At 41.4% G+C, this 28,000-nt stretch overlaps 2 protein-coding genes across 2 annotated transcripts in view; one reads left to right on the top strand and one right to left on the bottom strand.

Moving 5' to 3' along the window:
- Positions 1 to 35: 35 nt before the first annotated feature.
- LOC126557864 (uncharacterized) lies at positions 36 to 6,437 on the top strand. The gene is made up of 4 exons (XM_050213773.1): positions 36 to 782; positions 2,712 to 2,949; positions 5,480 to 5,565; positions 5,651 to 6,437. Exons 1-4 carry the CDS (start codon positions 242 to 244, stop codon positions 6,256 to 6,258), a joined length of 1,473 nt encoding a protein of 490 aa, XP_050069730.1. The 5' UTR covers positions 36 to 241; the 3' UTR covers positions 6,259 to 6,437.
- Positions 6,438 to 10,351: 3,914 nt separating this feature from the next.
- The window catches only part of LOC126558320 (allatostatin-A receptor), a 31,631-nt gene continuing 13,982 nt past the window's right edge, over positions 10,352 to 28,000 (bottom strand). Inside the window, exons 5-8 of the mRNA XM_050214314.1 lie at positions 15,054 to 15,172; positions 11,267 to 11,342; positions 11,024 to 11,179; positions 10,352 to 10,615 (exon numbers count right to left, since the gene is read on the bottom strand). Of these exons, the coding sequence (XP_050070271.1) occupies positions 10,511 to 10,615; positions 11,024 to 11,179; positions 11,267 to 11,342; positions 15,054 to 15,172 (456 nt within the window). The 3' untranslated portion in view covers positions 10,352 to 10,510. The remainder of the gene's footprint in view (positions 10,616 to 11,023; positions 11,180 to 11,266; positions 11,343 to 15,053; positions 15,173 to 28,000) is intronic.

The following is a 28,000-nucleotide window of genomic DNA, read 5'->3' as shown; positions in this document are numbered from 1 at the left end:
ACCATCCCGGAGAAAAACAAAAGCAGGGGCGGGAGAGTGAGACAGGGTGCTATTTTTGGTGTGGTTCCAGCTTCCGATTAGTTACGATCGGTATGTAGTGCCGCGGTCATGCTTTTGATGCGTGCATGCGTGACATCGCAAAAGTGAGCATGAGATTGCGATAGAGAAGCCGTCCAGCACGAGCGAAACCGGGAAGGCTACATTTTCGAGCACCCGGTCGGACCGATCCATTACATGTTCAATGCTAAAACACATACATACCGGGCCCGTAACGACGGGCCAAAACCGTTCCATACGGGGTACGGCCGGTGGTGGAGGCGGTCTCGGTCGACCCATACCACCGCTGAACGTGTCGACCGTGTCGGCCAGCTCGGCTGCTACGGTCAACTCGACCAACACCGGACCATCCGGTGCGGTCGGAACGAAGCACATGAACGGAGGACCACCGGGACGGACACTGCTCTCATCCTCCTTCATCACTCCGTCCACGGGGAATGGGACCGGCAACAACAATACCAACAACAGCAACAACCTCCTACACAACGCGTCCGCACTCAGTGGGCTGTCGGTTGCGTTGGGCAACGGAGCGATCGGTGGAGTTGGCGGAGGCGGCGGAGGAGGAGGTGGTGGGGGAGGCGGTGGAGGAGGAGCGATGGGCCTGGCTGGATTCAATCACAACAACTCGACGACGAATAACAACATCCTCAGCAGCACGATCAACATGAACAAGGACCGGTTAGGAGCACGGGAAGCATTGACCAGTCTCGGGCTGCTGTGCTTGGGTATGTGTTATCCTCTTCTGTTTGTAATTGTGTGATGATGATGACGTCACTCTTTGGAGTTTTTTTTTTTTGAGAGGAATTCATTTGTCGAAAGCAACATGTTTCTCATGATGATCCAGATGGTCACAGGAATAAGCTGACTCATACTGCCTTTCGGCTAAAATGTTCCCGCAAGCGCCACCTAAAATGATTTCCCAGGCTAAGCTAAAGGGGTTTTTGTTTTGTTTTGCTTTGATGAGCAATGCTATTTTTGGGGAAACACATGTGTGAAACGAAGCCGAGAGGAAAGTGCAAATCAAGCGTGTCTTTTCAGATTGCAGTAAAACGTAACACTTTGTTGTGTCACTGTTTACAGCATGGCTGTCCATAGTGCGGATGATCTATTCGCTATATTCGCAGCTGTTGTCTTATTTAAGTATTCCTACTAGATTACCACAGTGTTCCAATGTTTGTAAAGTCAATATTGAATATTCTTATTGATGTGTATTTGATCTTTGTGCTAATTTGTCGAGCTCCTGGATATTTTATGCTTTTTATTTTTATATCTTAGCATTATAAACGTTAGCAAATGAATATAGACAATGTTTTAAAGGTCACACACTGTTCCATCGTACTGCACGATGCGTATGGAATAATGAAAAATGCAAGGACACGTCTTTTAAATTGAGTGTGTTCTGTTTTTTATTTTATTTTATTTTTTTACACGCCATACTCCTACGTCAGTGAGACGAATATTACGGCAAAATAGTGTAGGTAGTGAGCAGGAAATAAACTGCTGTATTTTTTTGTTTAATAGTAAAGTCACAATCTAGATTCCAGTTCTGTCTGCAACATGCTTCGCAGAAGAAGGAATTATGTTTTAAAATAGACTGAAAACTTATGAAACTAAAAGACTTCTCTGTTCACTAAGTTCTACTAACTTACTTACGACTGCAGCGTACAATAAACGGAAAAGAAATTAAATGAAATATATTAAGCATCGCTCAAAAATCTCAAGCTAGTAAATAGTCCATTCTTCTCCTTGGCTTAACGACCTTCCAGTTCATACCGCCTCAGTAGACAGAGGAACGGTCAGGATGGGCTCTGAAAACGGACTTCCTCGTATCAATACTATCTTTTATTTGATTAATTTCAAATATTTTTGTAATAAATAAAAACAAAAATATTCAAAGCATACTTGCCGTTTAAAACTTTTACTGGCAATCTAAGTCAAGAAGTTTTCTGATAGCTTCTTGAGATTGTAAAATCTAAAAGGAAACAGAATATTAAACAATTATGTGCCTCAAATACACTACCTCTGTATAGAATGTATGCTTTTGATAGTGCATGTAAAGCATTTGAAAAAGATTTTTTAAAAAGCGAAAGTACTCAATTACTAACACCAAAAACGTTATTTGAAATTGTTTTCCTTGCGGTAAAACAGTGAAAAAGTTAAAAGAAGCGTAATGCATTACCCTCAAAAGGATATAGTCGAAATTTCACGATGTCACTGTACCGAAACAAACATTCAAAAACTTTTCCCAAGAGTCGATAGAGTTTTAAACGATCCACTCACAGCTTTTAAATCAATTATCATCGATTATTGGAAGTGGAAAGATCCTTCTTTTCGTTCGTTTGTTCTTCCTATTACACACATTACTGACATTAACCTCCTGCCCCTGCTAGATGCCGTTTGAGCTAATTGGTTTATGGTTCTTTCGAGCGGTTAAAAAATGTTTCTTTTCGTTGTTTTTCATGCGGGTTCTCAAGTTTTTCTTTCACAAGAGCACAAGCTCAGTCACATCGTCAGTTACAAAGCAATAGACAAACATAGAGCGATTCGACAAAACGAAACTCAGCTCACCTTTTTTTTTTCTATTTCATTTCATGTACGCTGGATGGTCTCTACGAACCATCTGGATCTGCCGAATGAATCGTCCACATATACAGTGTCACTTCTGTTGGCTTTGCTTTCGTTGATATTTCTGCTCAAAATATCACCCGGTGGCCGTGATCCACCGCCACCGACAATCGGTCCTGCCGTCCTGGAGGATTACGCTATCGTGTACGATGTGACGTTGGCCCTGTGCGCGTTGTCGCTCTCGCTGAACCTGTGCTGCCTGCTGGTGTGTGCCATTCAGTTCCTGTTCGCCGTCAAGCTGGTCCGCGCACCTGCCACGACCGGAAGGTAAGTTGTTTGTTACAAACGCAACCTGAGGGGTGCATATTTGCTGTAGTTTTTTTCTCTCGTTACAAAGAATACAATCATTCTACCTTTCTTTTTCACGTCACTTAGTTGTTCTTGTCCAAGAGAGCAAGAGCAAGAGGGCAAGAGAGCAAATATAAGCGTTTTTTTTTATGTTAGACCAGTTCGGAAGGCAGTGGTTCGGTTTTATTAAGTTCCCCTTTTATTGAACTCACTAGTCATGGTCCTCGAGACGGTCAACAGGACATCGACAGGAAACCTCTTTTTACCAATTGCATTGTGCGCAGCTCAGCTCCTTCTAGCAATAATAACAAAAACACATCAAACACGTGCTGTATTCCATTTTTTTTTAAAATTTCTCTGTGTATTGAACTTAACTGCTCACTTTGAGGCCTCCTGTTTTATTCTTCCCAAAAAGAACATTAGGGAAGATAGTTAAGCTACCCCTTCTGCTGGCTTTAAATTTGTAAATTTTCGTTAGTTTACATTAAGTGTGGAAAGCTGATACGACGAACGCTTTGGCTTGTTGTGCACGTGGTAGTTTTTTTTCTCCATTTAACGGAAAATGCTCATCGAACCGTGAAAACTAAAGCAAGGTAGAGAAAAGAGTAAAGCGAAACAAATTATACCCAATGTCCTGGTGACGGTTGATGCACCTTCCCTTACAAAGTAGCTATAAGAGGGTTGTATAGAGGGGGCGTAGAATAAAAGGGACAGCTTCGAGACAAACAGACAGAAACGCTTGCTAAGGCATATTTTTGTGTTAAATTTATACTTTTCTGGTTTGCAAACTTTTATTCTGCAGCGCTAGTGTTACAGCGTTAAGCATGATCATATATTTGCCTCCATAGACTCCACGTTCAATTGCAACAAACGATAAGCAATCGAACAATTGCGTCTGGCCTGAACACCCTCTCGACAGTCTGTTGGCGTGTTCTCTTCAAACCGTACTGGCCTGTTCAACTGAGGAACGAATTTTTTAATTTCGTAAGTGTGTATCGCCGACCGGCAATAGTACAGTTTCCGTTGGCGTTGGTTTGGTTCGCGATTGTAATCTTTAATGAGGCAGCACTCAGGGCGGATAGGGAACAAGTCTTTGAGGTTACTGCGTAGAGAGTATTGAAGAGCTTGAACGTGAAAAAAGGCCAACGAAAGGGTTGCATTCCTTGCGTTTTGGGTGCTGTTTGGGAGATACTTTTGATGGTTTTTACTCGTTATGCTTTGGCTACTAAATTTAACCCATACGTACCAGCAGCAGCATTAGCACCTGCTGTACCTGATGATGGGAGATATTGAGGTGTTCCTGGTCGATTATAGGCGCACACAGCGATGTACATTTAGAGATCGGGATATGAAGAAGATGTTACGCTCGATTTGCTTAATTCTCATGCGTTTTGGGTGTGAGAATTATCTACCAAGTTAATTGGGTTTTAAATTTATCGATCTAGTAAGTATCTAGAAATTAATTTTAAAAGTGTCAACATCAAATTGGCACAACGATTCCACATTAAATCAATCTTAGGATTGACCGAGCGACCTACATTAACAACCCATCCGGACTTTTCAAAGCCTTAACTCGAAAGCAATGTTATCAAGTTTACATAACTGACCTCGGATGTTGGCATGTTTGATTCCTTGAACACGGTATTATTTCTCCCGGCACGCATTAATTCGATTACCATACGTGAAAGGATTACGTGTTGGTGGTGTGATTGCGTAGCGCTCCTTTAGTAGCATTTGTTGCATTGTTGCATTACCTTGATGTGATACGGTCGACCAGTGCAAGACTAATCCGGATACTAGCTGGTCCCACCCAGTCCGGAGTTAGTTTTGATCCATGTTTATGTGCCTGCCATGCACAAACACACTCCGTTGCAGGTATGCTCTATATAGGGTTAGTGTTTTCTTTGAATCTTGCTGTAGCTCTAGGGCTTCGACCGATTCGTGTATTATTAGCACATTCCGGTACGGTACGCTCAACGTTTTATATGTTGTTGAACGTGTGGTTTTATTGATTCATTAGCTAAACGATTCGGAACGGAATGAGATCGATTAAGACGATTCGGCAGAAGAATGGCAGAGAGCAGATGGTAGCGCTTTGGGGATTTAAGATTTAATTATAGATAAATTGGTGTGTTGCATCCATCCGTGAAGGAATTGGTGCGACTTAGGAAAGTGCAATATAAGTTAATCTTTGTAAATGGGGGGAAAGTTTACTTCAGAGCAGTACATTCATTGTAATTGTTGTAGTAATGTATGCATAAAATAGTAGAGAGTACTGACCAAATGGTAACCATCAAACTACGTCGTATCAATACATCTAGCAAGCCATCAGTTGGCCAGCATGACTGAGCCAATAACCAAAAAGGAGATATTAGAGGTTTACTCCAAAAATTACTATAGTCACTGACACTTCAAATAGTTATTTTACGGGCGTCATCAGCTGCTGATATTCGTTGTTTGAATACCGACAGGTTTATTTAAATAATTTCACTTTCTTCTATTTTTCCAGGGGGAACAAATACTTACAAAAGTCCAGCGTCAGTCGCGTGTGTGCAGTTGGCGGGTTTTTTATTTCGATACCAATATTTTTGACCGGTAAGTAATGATCCTTAAAATGTAATCGACCAGATGTCTATTAGCTTTCTGATGATTGATTTTTACCTCTTTTCGTCTGTTTTAGGTATCATCCTGTACACATTCACCCAGTTCCACTCGACACCGGCCATCGTGACGAGCATACTAATCGGCGTTGGGATCGTGTTTTGCGGTGGCGCTATGGTGCATAACGTGTTCGTCTGGCAGCGGGAAAAGACAATCAGTGTCCGGCAGACACCGCTCAACCTAAACCTCACCCTTTCGCCACAGATAAGCACGATATCGGCAACGGCTGCTGCGGCTCACCAGTACCAGAACGGACATGCACCGGGCGCCCATCATCACATCAGTCTGAACCACGTGTACAGCAACCACAACCACACGCCACTCACTCACAACTCGCAGGCGAGCCACACGACACCGATTACACAGCTAACACCGGTAACGCCCTTGTCCGGGAACCATTCGCACATCAGCTTCAACCATTCCTACGTTCCGCCACCGTACGCGGGTGTACGGGCCGCCACGGCTACACCGCCGACGCCGAAGGTCATCGGTTCGTTGTTAAATCGGGATGCGTCTGGTTCGGTCAGTCCCGGCATGCCTGGCAGTGGCGCGAACAATAACAACAACCTAGACATGAGCAATGTTACGACTGCCAACTCGCCACACGAACTGTCGACGCTGGTCTGACCGTAGTGACCCACCGCAATAAAACCGTTAATAAACTGACGGTCGATGTATGGAGATAACCACATGAAACACTCGACGTATCGGCGGTTTTTGCGATACGTGTTTAGTTGATTGTTTATGAACCATGGAAAGCGCTATAAGGACGTTTCGATGTTGGATATTTTTTTCAAAAAAATATCTATGCTATCGAAAATAGAAACAAATCTTGTAGAAACGTGGCGCTAGTTCAAAGGGGGATTGTTTCTGACTCGTTCGAAGACTTTAATATGTCCCCAGTTACATTATGCAATTACAAGAGTTGTCCAGTTTTACACGAAAAAGCTGAATTTCGATGAGATTTTTTTTTTCTAACGAACGTTATACAGACCTTCGTGTGATGTGCTAGCCACATTGCATAGTAATTTGTACAAATTATGTTTGCCTCAAATTTGCCGTTAAATAAGTAGGAAACCATGAAGCATATAAGGCAGATACTGCTAGATAGATCAGACATAATTGCGCTCAAACGTCCTTTAGCGGACAACGAGTGATACATGTTTAAGGAGAGTATTTATTGTAGCTGTGCATAGTTATTGAAGAGGGAACAGAGTCGATAATACTTGTTGACACTGCGCGGTGCGTATTTTTGTACCTTAAAGTCTTGAACATTTTTAATCAGCTTCGTACCGAACAGCAATCTAAAAGTTCGACCGTTTTTATATACATTAATCGACTTGATCGAAAGATGCGATTCAATTAAGCAATATTGTAAGTTTTACGCAGTGCAGCTGCACAGGTTGGATATTAATGTTGTTTCGGCCATTGCGGCAACGAAAAGCCTAGATTATATTATTTTTTATTATATAGAAATACAAACCTGTCGTGAAACACCAAAATGCGTAACTTTTTGTAATTTATTATCCGAAACTGAAAGTGGAAAAACAAATATTTTTTTAAAGTATAACGGTTTAGCGATGTATTGTTGTTTGAAAACAAATAACAAACTGAATGTAAAATATCAGTAACATTGAACATCTTCATAAAATGTTCACCAATGCAGCAAAGTTATTTTTTAAATGTTGCTTGTAATATGCCCAGGTTAGTGACATCTTCAGTAATAACTTGGAACTTTCACGGTGGACGAAACATTTCACGTGAGCCAAGCCTGAAATATTTCATTGGGAAGATTTTGAGCCGCCTTTTGAACGGCTCTTAAGAGGTTTAAAATTTTACTAGCTCCTTGTATTTGTTTTCTATTCTGGTTTACAAAACATTAAACTAAAAATTTTAAATCAAAATAATGCATAATTGGGGTGGCTTAGGGTGGTGCAGGCGAGATCGGCGCCGGTCTTCAAACGGCAGGACCGGGGTTCAAATCCCATCCGGACCGTCCCCCCATAGTAAGGATAAGGAACCTCACTACGTGGTATTCATTAGTCAAGCAATACGGCCAGGCCGTTCTTACGAAAAAAAAAAACGCATAATTAAAAGAATAAGTTTGGTAAGTGAATTTTCTGGATAAAACTAGTTTTGTGATTAAATTATTCTACATAACAATAAATTGTGGGGTTTCAAAATGTCATATATTTGAGCATTTTAGTGGAAAGTTTACCAATGCAATATGAATTTCTCAATTTTTTTTTTCTAAATTTTACTCTTAAAAAATGTTTTATTAAATTATAGGCATTTCTGTCGGATGTTTTCTATGCTCAAAATCATGTCAGATTTGATACTGCTCTCAAGATGTGAAAACACTATCAAATCTGTGGATATGACCCATAGCTTTTGGGAAACAAATGTCAAACAAATATAGTGAATGACCAGTAAAAAATTGAGAATATATTTGTTGATAACATCATATCGAAACATACATTGTTTTTATACAAATTAGAGTTTTGATCCTCTTTTTCACGTTGATATAAAGGAGTGGACAGATTTACAGCTATTGTTGTACATATTTTACATTCCAGATTAAACGTAATTTTATAGTTATACTACAGGTTTGTTGAACGTGATAAATTGAGTCAGTAGCTTAGTTGTTAGTTGATATAACCAGTGTTAGATAAAATTCGTCTTCTTACATCTCAAAAACATTCTTATTCTTACGCTAAACAGGAAAGATCTCTCTAGAGCACCGTGTGCTTCGCAAAACATTCCGATGTCGCTTCGCCAATTGCCAAAGATTGGCAACATTTTTACTAGATGTCAGGTAGCTACAATTGTTTCTAGTATTACCCCAGCAAACAGCAACGAATCTTTGTAGTGCTTTCAAGACATTGTTCCTCGCTCGAAGATAACATCTGTACACATAATTACACTTCTGGACACTTGACTTGTATTCCATCACCGTGACAAGTATACTGGCAAATGTTTAAACGTTTAGGCACACGCTCCGGTCTGTGTGCTTGTGTTAAATTAATATCTACTTTCACTTCCATCTCCCATGGTGTGCATAATCGGTCCATCACACCAAATCTACAGTATCGTGGGACCATTCACGCAGGTTGTTTGTGTATGATCAGATGGAACACCATTCCTTCGTTGACGTCAGCTCGCGCACCACGGGTATTGTGGCAAACAATGATGAACGCGAGCTAATGATCTGTGGTACCATAAAATGCGCCATTGCCCCAGCAGGTTGTTCCGAAATGGATGCAGGAATCGAACACGTTGGAAATCTTGTATTCCTTACTTCCGCACACGCAACATGGCACACCTGCGGACAATTCCGGACTGTGACTTCAGTGTCAGTGGGATGTTTTACACATCATTTAGCACCAGGTTTGGTGTGTTCGGATTCGGACGTTTGAGCATTTGGCAGTAAAATTAGATGTACAGCCGGCAGCAATTAATGACCATCGTATTCTGCATCGATAAGCAAATCACTTTTCGGTCCGTGGCCATTGCGCGCGATTGCGTGCGATGGGCTGATGGGTACGCCTGTTTAACGCCCGGGAGGGCCATATTCTAATCATTAAGCAGGAACTTCATCTGTTCGATTATCTCGTTCGGGAGGTTCGCGCTGCTGGATGTAGGCGGCAGACTTTTACTACTTAATAGGCTTATAATTAGAAATCATCGATCTACTGCTAGCAGCCGGCACTGTGGCGTCTCTCACAATCAAACGTCACGCCCCAGAGCTCCAACCGCGACTGTTGCGATGATGCTCCTGCCAAGCCATTAGTCTCCCGTTCAGAACTCCCGGAAGCGTTTAGCTGTACTGATTAGAAATCCGGGAGACGGATTATGTTGGCGTTATCACTTCCAATTTCGCTTGCCAATGGAACGACCCCAAAACAATGTCATTACATGCTCCCAGTGGGCGGTAAGAAGCACGTAATGAAATCGCGTGAGTCACGCGGCCTGCACATCAACACAACTGTCACTCGTACATGTCAGCCACAGAATTTGGTGGACCAAACCGAGCGTAAATGGCGGTTCGCAATTGTAACCGCGTTTGTTTGTTTATTTGTTTGTTTACTTGCAACCTTCTAACGCGCGCGAGACCACCTCCAGTGAAGATGTTACAGTTTGTTGCAGAACAACAGTGCAGCTGACGATGTGGAAGGCAAGTATACGCTCCATGTGAAGAATGTTACGTGCAATCAATCTCCACCGGTTTGCTGCTGAAATCAATCAGCCTCAGTATTGGGCGAATTTAGCGAGAATTCCGATAATCATGCCTGGAGCAGAAGGAAGAAGGGAAGGACGGATAGCGACAGTCAACGACCACCACGATCTCAGACTGGCGTTCGCATCCGAAGAACCCAGGGGGCTGATAGCTGAGATCTTCGACTGTCGGACGTGGTAGCGTGAGATTTGCGGTGGCTCGTGGAGTGTTCAAGGTATCACCAGGATACAGCATTGACCTTCTACGTGCGCTGCTAGAGCAGTGTAGCTCTGGAGCAAGCTAAAATAATTACCAAAGTTTTGCACTTGCGCCATTACTGTAGTGTGAGTGCTGGCAGGAGGTAATGCTATTTGTTCATCGCAAGATGCTTTAAAATGGGAAGTGTATTTATCTAGCCGCTAGTTGTGTTTGGTACCATTTGGCAAAATAAAAGCAAACGCAACAAAACAAATTAATATTTACAGACTTGGTTTGCCGTGTGGCGTTGGCCTCCTTCTCAGGATGATTTTAGTAAAATTCCAAACGCTCCCGCTCTGCGGAAGCTACAGGAGGACGCCGGGATGCCGTTGTTCAGACGCTCGCGATTTCGATGTATTTCTCCATCATAAATCTGCTCTCGTCGACGGCCGGCGTCTCCTCCGCTCATAAGGCGTCCGCGTTCGATGTACCGTTGCCGGTGGTGCGCGTAGTTTTGGTTTGTGCGGCGGGTGGGATGGTAGGTGGTGGTGGTTTACCACACCATACGACCTGTGAACGTGTTTGTGTGTATGGGGAGCAAGAAACATTTTCTTTAGTTACCATTGTGTAAAGTGGCCAAAGCGTTGTTTATTGCCTACGGTGGCCATGGTGTTCATATTGGCTATAAATCACGCACTGGGACGCACGATGGCAAGGGTTACACAAGTGTGCAGTAAATGAGTGATGGGGGGGGTCGCAGGGGGACATAAGACAACAAAATGGAGGCTGTAACTTTTTCGGAACACATAACATTCACAACAGAAAGCGATCAAGACGATCATTATCGAGGCACCGTAAACACTGGATGTGAAAGATGAGCTGCAAGAACTGATAAATCATTTCGACAATTGACGAACTCCACATGGCCAACACAAGCAACGGCTAGACTGGGCCGTAAACCGTAAGCGGTAACTTTACCTTGCGAAATGCTTTCCGGAAGTTGTCCGACAGGAAGGCGTACAGCACGGGGTTGATGCAGGAGTTGGTGTAGGCCAGCACGTGCGACACGATCTGGAAGATGATGCTGGCATGCGTCAGATCGTACAGCTTCAGTGACTTCAGCAGCAGGATCACCTGAACACGTTCAACGTGGTATAAAGTTTTTGTTCAATTAGTTTGCTCTTTCAACGGTACAACACCCATCACCCATCACTGCATTACCTGTATGGGACACCAGCAGAAGGCAAAAACCAACACCACAACAACGACCATTCGGGTTACACGCTTCTTGCCTCTCCTGCATGAGAAAGAAAGACAGTATTGAATGAATGTCGGTAGATGTGTGGTAGAACGCCTTGGGAAGGCGATGCAAATTGTCTCGGGGAGAAATGTGTCTGCGAGATGGATGCTGTGGGCGAGGGCAATGTGCGTCAAGGCATGTTTACACATACATCACACGATGGACATGTTTCCATTTGGCCGACTTCTCTAGAAGGCACGGGACGGTAGCATCTCGTTCTCGGGGGAGAACGAGTGACAAAGTGATTAAGTCAACTCGAATGCGTTATATCACGTCGTTACAAATTGTTGAGTAGATGCTACGTTGGGGAACGTAACGTTGAGTGTACCAAGAAGTCTGGCGTGTTTTAAGCTGGTATGCGCTATAAATTGATCATATTTTAATTTTTATACAAAAGCACAAAAGCAATACTATTTGAGAAAAAAGACAGTATAATAAATTTAAGATTTCTCTAAGTTGTGCTACAAAATGTATTCCAATGTTATTCTGTATCGAAGATACATCGCTTTTTTGCTCACACTGAAAAATATCGAAAACCTGACGACTGAAAGCAGATGTTAAGGCTACTGGGATGTCTGATGCAATCGACTGATGACACTGAGCGATTGGCGTAAACCGAACCATGCTGACCTACATCAATTACTGTTCATTTGTGTGGTCGAGTGCGAAATTTGTTTTTTTTTTTTTTTACAGCAGCAACTCGTTATGCAACTACTAACTACGATACGATGGTACGAACCAGTCTCGGTCTGGTAGCCATATATGGTAGTTCCATCCTGATAGTGTCGCCCCATCACGTCCAGTGCCGTCCAGGCGTTCTCAGATATAAGTTTATATAGTACGTTTCACTAGCCACAAAGTTCCGTAGGCATTGTTTAAATAATTGCCAGTCGGATGGTCGTTGTGGTGCACTCTCGCTCCCGTCTCGATGTAAAAATAGGTCGAAAGCATCCGGTTCTGCTTGCTAACAAACTATCCGACCTCAAAGGAGTCATGCTGGAGTTGCCAAAGGGTTTTCAAATAGTTCAGTTCTTGGTCTTGTGGAAATGGCAGTTTCACTCGAAAGCCACATATTTAATAAGTGTGCGAGAAGCGTCCACTCCGATGATGATGCAACCATGGCCAGAAGTAGTCCGTGTTGGATCAGAATTTATTACTGTTTCGAATTGTACCGGACCGGAGCGTAACATCGACACACCCCTTAACGGTTCGATATCGCTTTCAATTCAGCAGTTCAACATTCTGCTGGGTGAAAATTGGCCCAAAGCCAATCGAACGCCAACGAATTGCCTGGAGGCACGAATCGACGAACATGGCATTCGGCAGGGAAAGTTATGTGTGGAGCGTGCTCTTCCGTTCACACTTTGCAAACACACACAACAGGTGACCCGTTGTGATTCGTTTGCTCTTTTCCGTTGGGTCCATTCCATACATACCGGTCGTGAAGTAGCAGGGTGAAACGGAGGTTGAAAATAAATTAGTTTATGACAGGAGAGGATACGATGCGAATGCGGATATTCTGCACGTGTACGTGATTTGGACGCTTGCTGCTTTTCTTCAAAACTGTCCAGAATGAAAACAAATAGAACTGGTGCCGAAAACATAAAAGTATAAAAACGAAATGGAACCTGTGTGTGTTTGTGTGTTTGTGTGAAACATGTTGAAATGGAAGCAGCACTCCCGAGCGTGAAGGTTCCGTTAGTAGATGGAGCCGCCTGGTGGCGGACACTTGCCATGAACGTTCGAACATGAAAGAGTTCGTGCTTGAGCTTTAATTTTGATGTATGCTAATGGAAGTTAATAGTGAAATACATTTTGATTCACGACAATCAATGATCAAAATGAATGGAATTTCGTGGCCAACCTTGCTCATGATTTCGTGGAGTTTACTTAACTTTTCCTTCTTTTGACGCTTCTTACGCAGGTAAGCTGGCGGCGGGGTTTGTTTTTTTCAACTATCTTCACCAGTGTCATCTTTTGTTGTGTTATTTTCGTGTACGCGTCAGCAAATATAGCTTTGACGTCGTGCGACATACGGTGCTATCAATAAATTGAATTAAATTTCCATTCCTGCCCGGTGATTGAAACGTGCGGCGCACTCGACCACGGTCATGCCAATTAGTAACAATAATGGTACCTTACAGCACTTTTGTTGTTGCTTGTTTCGTTTGACACTGAACGATGGTGCTCCTTTTCTTCAACGCAGACAAGATTTTCCGCCTGCGGGCCTTTACACTTTTCGCACTTGAAACAACAATGCACAACCACAGCAAACTGGTGGCAATCAATGTAATGCAATCAGGAGAACACTGAGCATTAGCAATACGGCCTGGCCGTCCTTTATGAATAAAAAAAAGAAAACACTGAGCATTGGTCGACAGACATTTGTTGGTGGGAGGGAAAATTTTATTTTTATACAAAAAAATCGTATGTTGGAAGGTGTAGTAAAATGTGTAAAGAAAAACATGATTGTTAGGAGAAAATGTTCTTAAATTGATTGCTTTTCCCGGTTTTGCATATTTATACTCAATTATTATAATATTATTTGCAATATAGAATTTATTAAGGAACTTCAAAATTATTTAGCCACATAAATGGAACACAATTTCAATTTTGATTTCAAAATACTACTTCAAATACCCCTTATGTGATGTGCTAAAATTCCATGATAGTTTAACACAGAGAGCTACTCTACTTAGGCCACGTACGACCGCTGTATTTCACATCAAACGAGAAACATCTGGGGTAATTTAACATTTTTTCCCCCCTCATACACAACACACCATCTTAGAGTAGCTGAAACAGCTCTAATGAAGACTCATAAACATGCTCATCTTCTGAGCAGCATCTACCATTGCATTACTGTCGAGTGCTCAGAACCCCGGACTCGGCCTTATGTACTGAGCTTCGTACTTATAACTTTTTGATGGCACGTAAATCAAATTGGTGCACCTAAATACACACTTCCACAGAGAGTCGGTAATGGTGTTCTAGGACGAAGTGAAGCCAACTTTACGTTATTTGCTTGTACACACACATCTACGCCGCCAGCGGGCGCAGCATGCCATGGATATTTGGAAAGAAGGATGGTGCAAAAACAGACTGTTAAAAAATTGCAAATTAAACGTTTAAATATTTAAACTGATGATGGAATGCTATTACTGGTTAGTTCTGTGTATCACATCTCAGGCCAAGCAGCAATTGCCTAGCACTGAGAACAAATAACAGTATTTAAAGATCTTTCTAATGGTATCAACGTACAAGAACAAGCATAAGACGAAATCATGGAGCTCCATTACGGTGCGCTGGATAATGCTGTGTGGACCGAAAATTGAATAATGCTAAAATTGGTTGATCAGCCAAACGACTGTCTTAAATATGCTACAGGTTTCTGTGTGTCTTCCCTGCCGATGAGAAAATAACAACAACAGGTAGGCAGCAAGATTGCTGTAATAGGGGTAGCGAGCGGTCGTGTTGACAGCCACATTAAATAGGGCATGGCCGGTGGCATGCTAACGCTTCGAGTATGTCCCCAACAGCAAAAGCATCGTGATGATTTCCTGGCATTATGGCCCGCCTCGTGGGAAGACAGTAATAACGGTTTGTTGTTGATTTTTTTCCCCTGTTCCTGTATGGCTGACATATTCTTCGAAAGGTGCCCGTGGCTTGTGAAATGGAAGAGAAAAAAAAAACATACTGCACACATACCTGGATTCGGCTGATGCACGGCCTCCGGGGGCGCCTTTCCATAGACGTGCCAGCATGCCCATGTACAAGAACGATATTAGTGACAGCGGTACCACGTACGATGACAGGAAAAATGACACCTAAAGGATAAAAGGAATGGAAGAAACAGAATACTCAGTCATGAAAACAAACTCGCTACAATCGCACGGAACGTACACAGAGATGATGCGTACGGGTCCGAGAAAATGGCAGATGAAGTGATTACAGTAGACGGGTGGATTTGACACGGGCAAATATAGGTTGATCCCTGGAGGAGCTAGTGTGACAACCAGGAAGAAACACAGATATCAGGGGAGAGGACGAGCTGGCGTCTACATTGCGCTATGCTACGTGGACGCTAGGACACTCATTACTTGTTGCGAATGTTTCAGCTGAATTTTACCTTAAAATTTAGACCCATTTAGTTCATACATTATTGTACGCTCAAGTTCATCACACAGTTATTTGTGATACTCAATTTCCTTTTGTTTGCTGAGCGGATCTTCTGAATGTGTTGAATTGATGAAATTTTCGATTATTTTTAGCAAATCAGAACATTGTTTGCTTGTAAAAAAATATCAAATTATGCTAGTAACATACAGTACAAGAGTTTATCTACACTTTAAATACACTTTAAATACACTTAACAACGAATGTTCAACGTTGAGCATCTTTTTTAATCATCAAACATAATTGCTTCACGGTTAAACCCTCGAGGAACAAATGCATAAATGTGACAAGGGAATCTATTCCAAGGATTTGTCGTAAAAGATTATGACATGATCGTAGCAGCGATTACGATTTGTTTCCAACCGATTTGTGAATTTGATCCGCACAGGTGGAGAGATTGAAAGTGAAGGAAAATTCCATTGAACGTAATGTCGATTTGCAAACAAATAAAGGCAGATAATTTGATCTAGTTCACTCCATCGCGAAACATCAAACAAGCTTTATTGCGCCCGTTGTGGGTTGAGCGGAAAATCGTGCGCCTGAAGCTTGATATTGAAAATATACATCCTACACGATGGCGATGAAAGTTAGAGTTAAAAAAGCTTAATTGAATGCGGCAATCCGCTTCAAAGCGGAACGTTTGGATGGTGCGTTTTGCTGCCTTGCGGAGGCACGCTAAGTTCGCAATGGTCTATGTTTGTTCGCCCGAAGCTTAAAATTTAATCATAATTTCTGAGTAATTAGCTTTAAGCGGATTTCTAAGCAATATGTTCAGCGTGGGGTGGGGATTTTGTGTGAAGCTATTCGTTTAATTTGAAGGGAGCTTTGTATAAAGCAGTCGATTGAAAGTATTCCTTTGCTATTTGTCTGTACTTGGATACTAGCACAATTGTTTAATGTATTTCTAGAAATTGTGTTTCATGTTTCACGTACATTTTAATGTACATGTTGTTTGAAAATATACTCCCCTGGAAATAAATTTGTGACATTACAGCGAAGTGACGTTCTGTGTGTGATATATGGATGCTCCAAGTATCCTTTTGTACTTTGGCTTTTACATGTAGATTGTAGTTCTTGCGATGACAGCAGAAATGAAAAAAACTTTATAATTGTACCTAGTATTCTGTACTAATACGACCATAGGCTAGCATCATGCTTGAAAAAAAGATAAATTTTAGACTTGCTGAATGTTGTTGTCAAATTATTTTGACACACAAAATGCTTTGAATATGAATATCTTTGTATCCAAAGCACTTGACTCAGGTTGCCAAATTGATACAATTTACACTTACTTCAAAGCGGCATTTTACCGTTTACCTCACGATATTTGCCTAAAAAAATGAAAACATTTTGAACTGTCGGACGACATTCTCTCGTGGCTTTATTCTTATTTATCAAACCGTGTACATATATCAAGTCAAACTTGGCAATACTTTTTTTCGTAAAGAACGGCCTGGCCCGTATCGACTACTTATTAATACCATGTAGTGAGGTAAGTCAGTCCTCACTACGGGGGGACGGACGGTCCGGATGGGATTTGAATCCCGGTCCTGCCGTTTGAAGACCGGCGCCGCTGTCGCCTACACCACCGGTCCAACCCAACTTGGCAATACTTATTTGTCATGCTTAATGTCACACTCTGGCGTACCCCAAGGAAGTGCGTTAAGTGCATGTCTATTTATTTTATTTATTAACGATTTACGCGAGGTCTTCTCCTGTATATGCTCTCACTCTGATTGTTCGTCCCTACAATCCCATCTTGACAACTTTTACATGTGGTGTCTGTCAAACAACTTACTCCTATCTGTCCCGAAATGCGCAGTGATTAGTTTCAGCAGATCCCGCGATCCGATTTTACACGTTTACAAAGTAGCCGATTTGGCATTGACCCGCGTCCAACTGGTAAAGGATCTGGGTGTCTGGTTGGACTGCAAACTTTCATTCGCTGATCACTTGAATATAATCACACCGAAAGCGAACAAGTGTCTAGGTTTGATTCGACGCCTAGCATCTAAATTCTCTAATCCGGATTGCTTAAAAGCACTTTACTGTTCGATGGTTAGGTCGATCCTAGAATATGCGTCCATCATTTGGACCCCATCGACTGCTTCGGATATCGTTCGCATCCAAAAGGCATTTACCCGTTTAGCGATCTGCCAATGCATACGAATACCATATGGTGCTCTTCCACCTTATTTGACGCATTCCATGTCCAAGGCTCTTTAATTGATTACATACTCCTTAATCATTCTGACGTTTCTCCTCTCTTGTCCTCAATTGGGTTTTACGCATCCGTTGCTCCAATTGAGCCCACGCCCTCCCATCTTTGTAGAAACTTGCCGCACGGCAATAGGTGCCCGTGATCCGTTCTTGCGTATCATTCGTTGCTTTAACAATAATTATGCTCCGTTAAATTTTAGCCTTTCCAGCTTCCTCATAAGTGTTTCACTTCTCTCTCTACCTCCAACCCCTACGTTTAGTTTTAAGAACTTACAATATTGTTAAACCAATGGTGGACATTTCTTAATAAACAATACCGTAATGTAGCGAGAACATGTACATGTAAAAGTAACAGATTTAATAATTTGATAGGAAACCATGAGGTCATGGCAATACGGCATTGAACCGCAAAAGATAACTACAAAAAAATTAAAACAATGAGTTGAAGAATGCTCGTAAACTTTTCAAAAAGAGCCCCAAGGAAATTCCGAGTACAAACAATTGGCGAGGAGCTCATGACACCATGATGCTACTGGGGCCGTGATGATTCAAGAAGCTACTTAGTTGGCTTTATACTAAGATTCGCACCTGAGCGTACCCATTTTTTATTCATAAAGGATGGCCAGGCCGTATTGCTTGCAATAAACTTAAAATTAGTATACTTCTTTCATCTTTGCTGGGAGACATTTCCTTCTCCGAGCTGTGAAAGGGCACCATATCCCAGGGGTGCTCGGTTGTTCCGTTGCGTATGTTCCGTCATCCAAAGCCAAAGTCGTGTTCATAGCGAGGGTTTTATCGTGTGAGGGCACCGTATCCCAGGGTATGTCAGATGGTAGCGGGGGTCTTGATCGTTTTCCATTTCGAAGGTTCCTGATTGTGTCCAATCTTGAAGTCTTCCTCTCCCTTTCGCTGGCATGTCCATCCATAGCATCGGCCGGTGCAACTTCTTCCATATGGTACCCAACCCTTCACGCATCGTACTCATTCATCTACCATCATTCATACAAGCGAAGTACAACACATGTAAGACAGACAAACAGTGGGTGTAGAGGGGGGAGGGAGATCACACTAATAATCCGTTAGCACGGCAAAAAAGAAAGATTATTCTCCGGTAGACTAAATGTTTGGTAACTTTGCAATACGCTGGAGATGCGCGCCCAAAGCGAAATGATTAGACCTAAGCCTAGGCATCATTCGAATGAACACGCGATCACTTGAGATGCCGTGGAACCAAGGCTTCAAGGACACTTGGGGAGTGATCGAATATAGAAACTTCCCGAGCTCATCGGTGTCCCACAAACTCTGCCACCGAGCCATGCAGAGAGACTGTGGGGCACGCATGTACTCGTGAGGTAGGATAAGCCTGTCGAAAAAGGACCCTTCCGAAGCACCCTTTTTTGCCAATTAGTCTGCCTTTGCATTGCCAAAGATACCGCAATGTGCAGGCAACCAAACAAGCGTTATATCTAGAATGATTTCTCAAACAATGAGCTTAAGATCTTTGTTATTTCTTTTACGAAGTGGTCCGGGCTCTTAAAAGCCTTCACAGATTTTAATGCTTCGACAGCGCTTAAACTGTCGGAGAATATAAAGTATTCGACTGGAGGACAAGCACTTATAGTCAACTAGGAGCGTACGCATTTTATCATTATACAATTATATTTCGCAAATCATCAGTGGTTTCCATTCACCGATACCGAAGTATTGTCTGTTTGCATAAAAACGGAGCTACAAAACGGAATACCAAAACCAAAAAAAAACTTGGAACCCCAACCACAACATTTACCTTCATTGTTTGCTGCCAGTGGTATGCGTGCCTTTGCTAACGAGATCAGTTTGTTTGTTATTCTGTTTTGTGTATTTTAATTACACCATTTTGTTTTTCGTTTTTTTTTTTCGCGGGATAGAACGCTGCATATTTTTAAGGTTTCCACATACCTAGTGTGGTAGATGAAAACAACCAAGTGTTCGCGAGTTGCAGATTCTAAACTACTGACTGGTCAGCAATTTAATTTTAAAGCTAGATCAGTTTGTGGTGATGAAAAAAATCAACCAAGTTAACTTGCATCATAAATTTAGGTTGTTAAGTGTTATACTGTACTTATCCGTGTACGCATGCTTATTTGCAGTGCAGTGTAGTGCACAGACACTAAGAACATAACACTTACGCCTGATTTATTACGTATCTGAAAAAGTATCAATGAGCCGTACAAAATTGATCATTTCTCCTTATAACGACTTCCTACTAGGTCATGCCGGCCGTCTCGTGGCTTACTATAACTTATTGAAACATTGTAGTTGAATAATCAATCGTCAGTTTTTGATTTACGATCCTTCGTTGGCCAGACCGGCGTCGTATATCGCCTAAGCCACCGAAACTGAAGTCATCTGTTTGACAATTCCTCCGTATGAGCCACCGACGAAGCTTATGAGAAATAAATGTCAAACGGTGGACGCGTCATCGATAGAAAAGACTACCAAATCACCTCAATGATAAAAAAGAGAGTGTTGGGGAATGAGATGACCTTATTTTTCATTATGCCTTCAAGATTCAAACTGATTGACATCTGGTGGCAATATTTTTGTAAATTGTTCCTTGGACTAGGTCTTGTATTCGTGTGAACTAGAAGGTCGTAAAGCCAAGAAGAAGAAGTTAGTTAGTTATAGTTATATCCTGCCCAAAAGAATGCCATGTTTACATAACTTTCGTAGGACTTTTAGTCGTTCAACTGACAATGAAATACTTTAATGAATCAACAATGTGTATTCAAACATTGTACAAACTATAATACTGCAAACTATAACACAATAAAGTATAAAAAAAACTATTTAAAGGAAAATTAATTGTTAACGATTCTTTCATTCGTTGCGATCAACTTAACGTTTAAAGAAGTTTTATAACCTTAAATCTATTCGTTCTTGTTGTTATAAGCGGAACGTAGGATCAATAAATCGGTGAAGAATTTTCCACATTTTTCATGCCTTTCTAATAATTTTGCTCAAAAACGATTTAATAACAAACATCCAATCCTGTCGCATAGACTAGCCTCACGCCTCATATACTTGCCTTTCCTATACAGCCATTTGGGGTAACGAAGATGGTATCGCAAAAGATACGAATGATGCAAAATCATCCCGGTTTCCATGAAACACATCCACAGGGCCGAAAATTGACATGATAATACTCCTGGCGGAAAGGACGTTGGTTATCCTATTCTGGCTTTAGCTTCGCTGTGAACATTTTTAGGAAAATTTGAAAATTTCGACCCATAACACCACCGACGCTCACTCTCGCTCACACGCAGGCACGAGCGTACGTGGCGTAGTGTAGCAATGTGGAAAATTCGTTTCCATGGACGGATGGAATTTGCGCTAATCCGGTAAAATGTGGTGTTTGGCTGTCCGTACTCATCCATTCCGGCGCCCACTCTACCACACCACCACGAGCCGTACGTTTCATAATAGATGCATTTGAATTGGGCCTTATTTTTTTCTCTACTCTCCGAGCTTTATATTAGCACGTGCAGCTCAGTCGAACGGAAAAAAAGGCGGGCAACAGAGAATGAACATGAACCACAAAACCCGCGGGAAAAAATAGGATCGAAGTGAAGAGGTGCCCACACAGAATAGGTTTGTGTTGCTTAAATGTGTATGTGCGTGAGCGACAAACTTTACCGTCGTGCTCGGAAAGTCAAAACCGCCGAAAGGGGTTAGATTTGGGTGGTACGTACGGTGTTCAATTTACATACATTTTTAACCAACCGACAAGCATGGGTGGAAAGGATGCTCATATGAAAAATGGTTGTTACTGGAGGAAACGGATAAGTATCGTTTCATCTCATGCTTTTGCCGGGATGTTTACACGTAAGGCGAAGATTTTTCCATGCAACAATTTCACGCCTTCGTACACATTACCTTCGACATGCCGGGCCTGTGTGTCCAATGATCGATTCAAGATTGTACTGTTTATTAGATTGCGAAAAACGAACACGTAAAGTATATCTGATAAGGCGAATCAATTAACCTTTCCACAAAGTTAGGATTCGTTTGTGTGGGCTGTGGAACGGCAACGTAGTTTAGCTAATGATACGGTAAGGTATGCAGGATGTTAGACGAGATTAATTCCGTTGATTAATTTTGATGAATTGTTAGTGCTAGAGAAGGATCCCAGCACGACGTTTTCTACGATGAAATCCGGCCGGTTTTGATCTACTATTGCAACTTGCACTAAATGTAGGAAGCATTTTCCTCCTTCAACTTCGAAACTTTGGAATGTTTTTGTTCGTCAGAAAAACTTATGATAAATGAGTTGAAGTAAACGATTTTTTTTTCTGCAGTTTAATGAGACCTTGAATATGCAGATTACGCGAATTAAACGTTAAAGCAATAATGTTTACAATTTATTAATGAAATTATGAACATTAATTAAACGCGCTTCAGGAAAGATTTAGCTAGATTAGCTTTTATGGTATGATTTATGTTTGGTAAGCTGGAGATGCTTTTTTTGTTTACACGAGGGACAGCCTAGAGATGTTATTTTTAGAAGCCACAAATATCACGAGAAATGTAATTGGAAAGTTGAAAGAAAACTTTACACAACAAAACCCCAAGCCAACTGTACCATCAATCAGCAAAGTTCATTTCAAGGATGTTTTATTTTTAGCATTAAACAAAAAGGAAACTTTCCAGAAAACGGAAAGTACTTTAAAACGGAACTAATTTTGCAGAAAATCTTGAAAGCAAAGCTACCATTTGTCGAAGTGGCACGGAGAGAACGGAAGAGTTAAGAGCTCAAAAACCTCAATGTTCTAATTTTCTCTATCCAAGGACGAACATTTAGAGTTACCGCAATTTGTCCCACAGTGCAGTTTCGATGGTAACGGAAAAACTGGAGCAAAGCTCATGTCTGAAAGGGCCGTTATCGTTTCACGATCTTAGGGAAGATAATTTGACACTTTGGAATGCTTGATGAAAGCGGACGAAAGTTTCTTCGAGAGCTCTAAAAAACAGTTGAGCTAATCATCGACCATCCCATCCGGTTCAGGGCAAAACTTTTACCCAACATGAACGACAGCAGACAGGAGCCTGGCGCCAGTTCGTAAAGTTTAGATTCAAACTTTTGCACCCTCAAAGAACACCGCACACGATGGAACGGTGGTTCCATTGGGATTTGCTTATTGCAGTGACACCTAAGACAAACTGAGCCCCAATGGCCCAGAAGAGAATTCCCAGCAGCACAGTGACACACGGCAAAGTCATGTTGGCAGAATGTTTTGGTAAAGATTTGTGCGCACTGAAAAAGAAAGTTTTTTTTTGTGTGAGACCGCCGGAAAAACTTTCAAACAGTTGATTGTGATGAGTGGAACTGTGCTGATGGGAGCACTTTAGACAGCAAAGGGACCAGGATAAGGGCAGGATGTGGTTTTTGCAGCGGAAGTGCGAACAACCAACTATCGAAAGCGAATTGAACAGACGTCGTCTGAAGGAAGGTTCTAGCAAAGCAGAGAAGCAATTAATATCGTATGCTACACGAGATGTCAGTCACGGTTCACAAGTGTCCTTCTTGTTTTCTGTTTAACAAATTTAAACCTGCAGGCACATTCTGTCATCCCAAATCGCTCTCCCTACTCTTCTCTCTGTCCCATGAAATTAACTTTAAAACTTTTGACAGTTGCATGATTGTTTTTGTTTTATTGTGTAACAAACAGTGGACGCAATAGTCATTGCTTTGAAAATATTGTGATAATGTTTCTTTTTGTGAGAGTTGGAACACTTTTGAGTGGCACAGACTACTTCTGACTAGACGCTTTGGAACATGCACGAGAGAAAAACTACGCAAGAATTGAATAAAAACGAGCAAAAACAAAAACAAAGCCTTCAAAATTCCACTCCATTCTGGTTACTATTCAAATACTGCTTTGCATGGTTTCTCTTTTCTAGCGTACGTACATTACCACCAACAATGGTGGATAATAATCATCGACAGCGTCGGAATTCATTCCGAGAACTGAAACCAACAGCACCGACATCCAGCGTTACGTGACCTTCCCAGTAGGTCGGGATCGCTCCGTTTGGCGCTTGGTTCATTACTGGATGCGCGCATCGATAAATGGATTAAAGAGTGCAAACATGTCGGGATGCTTGAAGCGAGCTGGGTTCAGCAAGCGAACGGACAGTCTGGCATATCCCGTCGGCCACATTCTACACCATTTCCGCGTGTGGGGACCTGTTAATGATAGTGCATTGGGTGAGCAGACCATTTTAATTTTCATTCGCTCGCTTCTTCTATTGATGCTGTCGAATCGCATCATGAAGCAAGTGCACGGTAGCCATAATTATAAGCGGATCTAAGAACTAAAAGCATCGGACGGAAGCACACTGATGAAACCGGATGTACCGAGGAAGGCACTTTTCTCAAATGCGATGCACTTTAATTTAATTACCGTTACTGTGAACGTTAATTAAAAAAGCATGAATTCTGACCATTTTTTTCAACAAACTTTCTTCTGCGTTAACTGGTTTAATTATTGAATATATTAAGCGTGTGCTACTCTAAAGATCCCAAAGATATTTGGTATACTGTTGAAAACATCGCATAGTTCGCTGAGTTCAGTAATGTTGTATATTTTATAAGTCAGGTTCTGCGCTGTATAGGTAGTATACAATTTATATGTAATACAAGCGTTCGTAGCTGGGGCCGGCCCGGTGGTACAGGTGACAGTGGCGCCGGTCTTCAACCAGCAGGACCGGGGTTCAAATCCCATCCGGTCCGTCCTGTCCCGTCCCCATAGTGAGGACTGACTAACCAACTACGTGGTTATCGGCAGTCTAGAAAGCCATTTCGATGGCCGGCATGTTCTCGATAAAGAAAAAGCTGTATTTTTTCTCAATCGTTACCGCTGTTACAGAATTTATCTTTTTTAACTCTACAATCTTAAGAGATCTGGGTTTCTTTACCACGATGTAATGTAGCCGAATAGTCTACTCAATGTATGGCGAGATGAACTGGACGGGATTTGATACCGGTCTCTTTGTGTCAACACTTGCCGTCATCGTTGCCAATTTTATGACCGGTCCATCTTTTTACGGATGAGTTTTTACTTTATTATTCGATACGAATGAACATTTATTTGCTAGTAGAATATTATTAATAAATAAATTAATAACTTACTAAGTTTTTGAACGATTAGTGAAAAACAAAATCAATGTTTCAAAACTTCGCTGTATGTGAATATTTGTTATTTGTTATTTTATTTGTTGAATTCAACGAACTATATGTGGCCCCCTTGAAGCGATTTTTTTTTACGTTTTACGTTTATAGTGAACATATACAATTTTACATTCAACAAGTAATTGGCCGCACTGTACGTATACAATTAAGGAACGCAGAGCACGACAGGTCTAGTTCAAAACGATTACACACGGCGTTGAATTCGCGGCACATGACGAGGAACGAATTAGAGGCGCCAAAACGAGTACGACGTTCCCCTACGTCAAGAAGTGATCCAGCAAGGAGCAATCTCGCCCCGTGTCGCGGAGCAATCTTGCCCCTTAATGTCGCAAACTTTCTGGGGTTCACAACGCATGGTCAGTTAGAAAATAAAAAAGAGAACAAGAGAGGAAAAGAAAAAGAGTAACGATCGGAAAAGGGCAGGATAAGTCTGCCCTGAGATCAGTTAAGGAGCGAGCAATCAACCACGAATCAAATTAGGAACGAGAACGAATCAAATATTACTTCAACAGCGGATTTTCTTTGTTTAGAAGTATAAAACAAACTGTTAGTGGAATCGCGCCTCGTTTCACGCCACAGTCAATAGGACAAATTATTATTAAGTAGGACGGTACGTCGTCGTACTGTCAAGACCAAGTTATATTTTAAATTCTATAACAATCATGGTATTTTTATCATCATTTTTAATTATCTTTTACCCTTTTACCTTTCAAATCCTTTCACCTAAATCATTGGAGCAATAAGTTAGTCAACCATAATGTGCCTTGATTTCAGATGTAAGCTTACAGAAAAATAAACTAACATGCAGTATATTGAAAATGAGAATATTGACACACAAATCCGTCAATGAAATTTGTCAATTTTTCCATAATATGACAAGTTACACGATTACATGCTCTAAGATTGTAAATCTCCTTCGCAAGCTATCTTTTGCAATCAACTGCTAGTTTTCGGGTGCTTCGTACCGCCGATCCGGGTCATGAAACATGGATCTCTGCGGTCCGGGTGAGACTTTGCGATGGAAGCAAAGTCCGAGTTAAACCTTCCCAGAACGGTCATGCCATTGCCGTCTCCGTAAGGTTCACCACACTTGAGAGGTTCCATGTGAAAAATGGGGCAAGCACTTGTCGCAACGTATTTGTGTACTGTCGGACAAGCAGCAGCAGTTAAGCTTGTCCAGATTTTGTGCCACCTCTTCAATGTATCAGACTAACGTATTTTATGTTGGAATTTTGTACCCGTGACAGGATGCTGGAGCGGAGTAGATTGACTTTTCCCTCCAGCCAATGGATTGGCTCTTCAAAAACTGGAATGTTGTTGCCTGGCACCGTTGTAAATATTGTTGCGTTAGTGTTTCCGTTCGAGATGGTAGTTTGCTATGCAGGTTTGGATGAATCACAAAGAAACATTTTGTGCCTTGATTGAATAAAGGAGTTAAGCATAATTTCATAATAAGTCTTTAATAGTTAATACACAGCCACACGGTATGGGAAAGCCTGATTGATTATCGCTTAAAAAACCTTCATTTTCCGTGTTCGTAACAGCCGTTCAATTAATTTTATCAATAAAATACAGTAGTAAACAGATAGCGAATATGCTATGATAACGAAAGAATGATTAATAAACAGCACTTCATATCATACCCTCCCGTAAGCAACAAATGAAACAAATTGTCTCATATTTTCCACCTAGTTGAACTGTTGAGCGTTGAAAACATTCGACAATTTTCATTTGATCTTTGTTGTGCAAAATTGTGTGCCTTCCGGTCTTCCGAGTTTACAGGTAAAACAGTGAGAAGCACTTTCCGCTAGAGGCTTTTCCCACGCTAAGCTGGGGATTTAGGAGTGACCGGATGGGCGCAGCATAAATTTCCCATTAAATTTTGCTTAAGTAAACCAAACACCAGAAAGAAAAAAGAAACGGTTGAAATTCTCGGTACGAATCATGCCACCGGCTAATAGAGGAAAGAGGATTATTTGCAACCCTTGCCTTGGTATGAAAAAGTAGAGCTCAAAATATGTCCGCTTGCCTAACGTATCGCAGATCGTAAAGTTTCGTACGATGATTTTATGAGCTGTGTTTTTTGGTGTTTTTATTTTTGGTTTAATATACAAAATGTGTGATTTTGGTTTACGATGAAAAGTTGTTTTTGCGATTATATTTTGTTTAACATTTCATAATATATTTGCTACATTTTATTTTTCCCACACCAGTAGTTGCGCTGGAACTAAAGTCTGTCGGCAATACAATACACTTTGTTGATGTTTAATGATGAGCTTGCGGTGCGTGCGGGTTGTTGCATATTCATTATTCAGAATTTAATCGACAACGACTGTTTCGACTGATTATTTATTGAATTTTGTATATCTGTCTAGGATCGATTGCCTCGGGAACGGCTAGCAAATGGCAAATCATTGGAACTGTTCGAACGAATGATTCCACATTAAAAAATGCAATCATAAGCAATCAATTTATTTTTGTCAACATTGTATTCAATGTATATTTGTAAAACTGTTTTGCCTTGCATGCATTTTATCAAAACAACGACCGCTTATGAATAAAGAATCGCTCAAAGCTTGTTCAGTTGAGGCTCCTCTGTGACAAAGTGAAAACATTACCATGCTAAAAAGTATCGTTCAACCCCTTTCTTTTTCGAAAGGTACAATAGAATATACAATGTAACTCGTCATTTTCTCAATTTCTTTCTCCCTTTTTCTTTTCATTCCTTTCTCATATTACACAAACGAAAGCTAGCAATAAAACGGAATTCAAACCTTCAAAGCTAATAGAACAGGCTTCCTTTTCGCAAATGCAAGATTCACAGCACCAATTTGTGGGTGAATAAATTTGCAACTCATTGCACATTTGAACGATTTTTTTATTTTTTGGAATCGTTCCTCAGTGAACGGTTCTGCTAGTTGTGTTCGGTGGTGTCAAGTGTTAAAAACATAATATCAAGCAAATGTTTTCCCAGAAATGGAAAGCAACAAAAAACAATAAAACACTCGCGAGAAATACCGAAACTCTT

The sequence above is a fragment of the Anopheles maculipalpis genome, chromosome 2RL, assembly GCF_943734695.1.
Source record: "Anopheles maculipalpis chromosome 2RL, idAnoMacuDA_375_x, whole genome shotgun sequence".
NCBI classification, from domain to species: Eukaryota; Metazoa; Arthropoda; class Insecta; order Diptera; family Culicidae; genus Anopheles; species Anopheles maculipalpis.
The sequence above is the reverse complement of the archived record's forward strand: the minus strand, read 5'-3'. Positions and strand labels throughout refer to the sequence as shown.

Coding starts and splice junctions, on each gene's coding strand:
- LOC126557864 (XM_050213773.1), top strand. CDS start 242: ATGCTAAAACACATACATACCGGGCCCGTAACGACGGGCCAAAACCGT. Junction 783..2,711: donor TCTCGGGCTGCTGTGCTTGG/GTATGTGTTATC, acceptor CCACATATACAG/TGTCACTTCTGTTGGCTTTG. Junction 5,566..5,650: donor GATACCAATATTTTTGACCG/GTAAGTAATGAT, acceptor CGTCTGTTTTAG/GTATCATCCTGTACACATTC.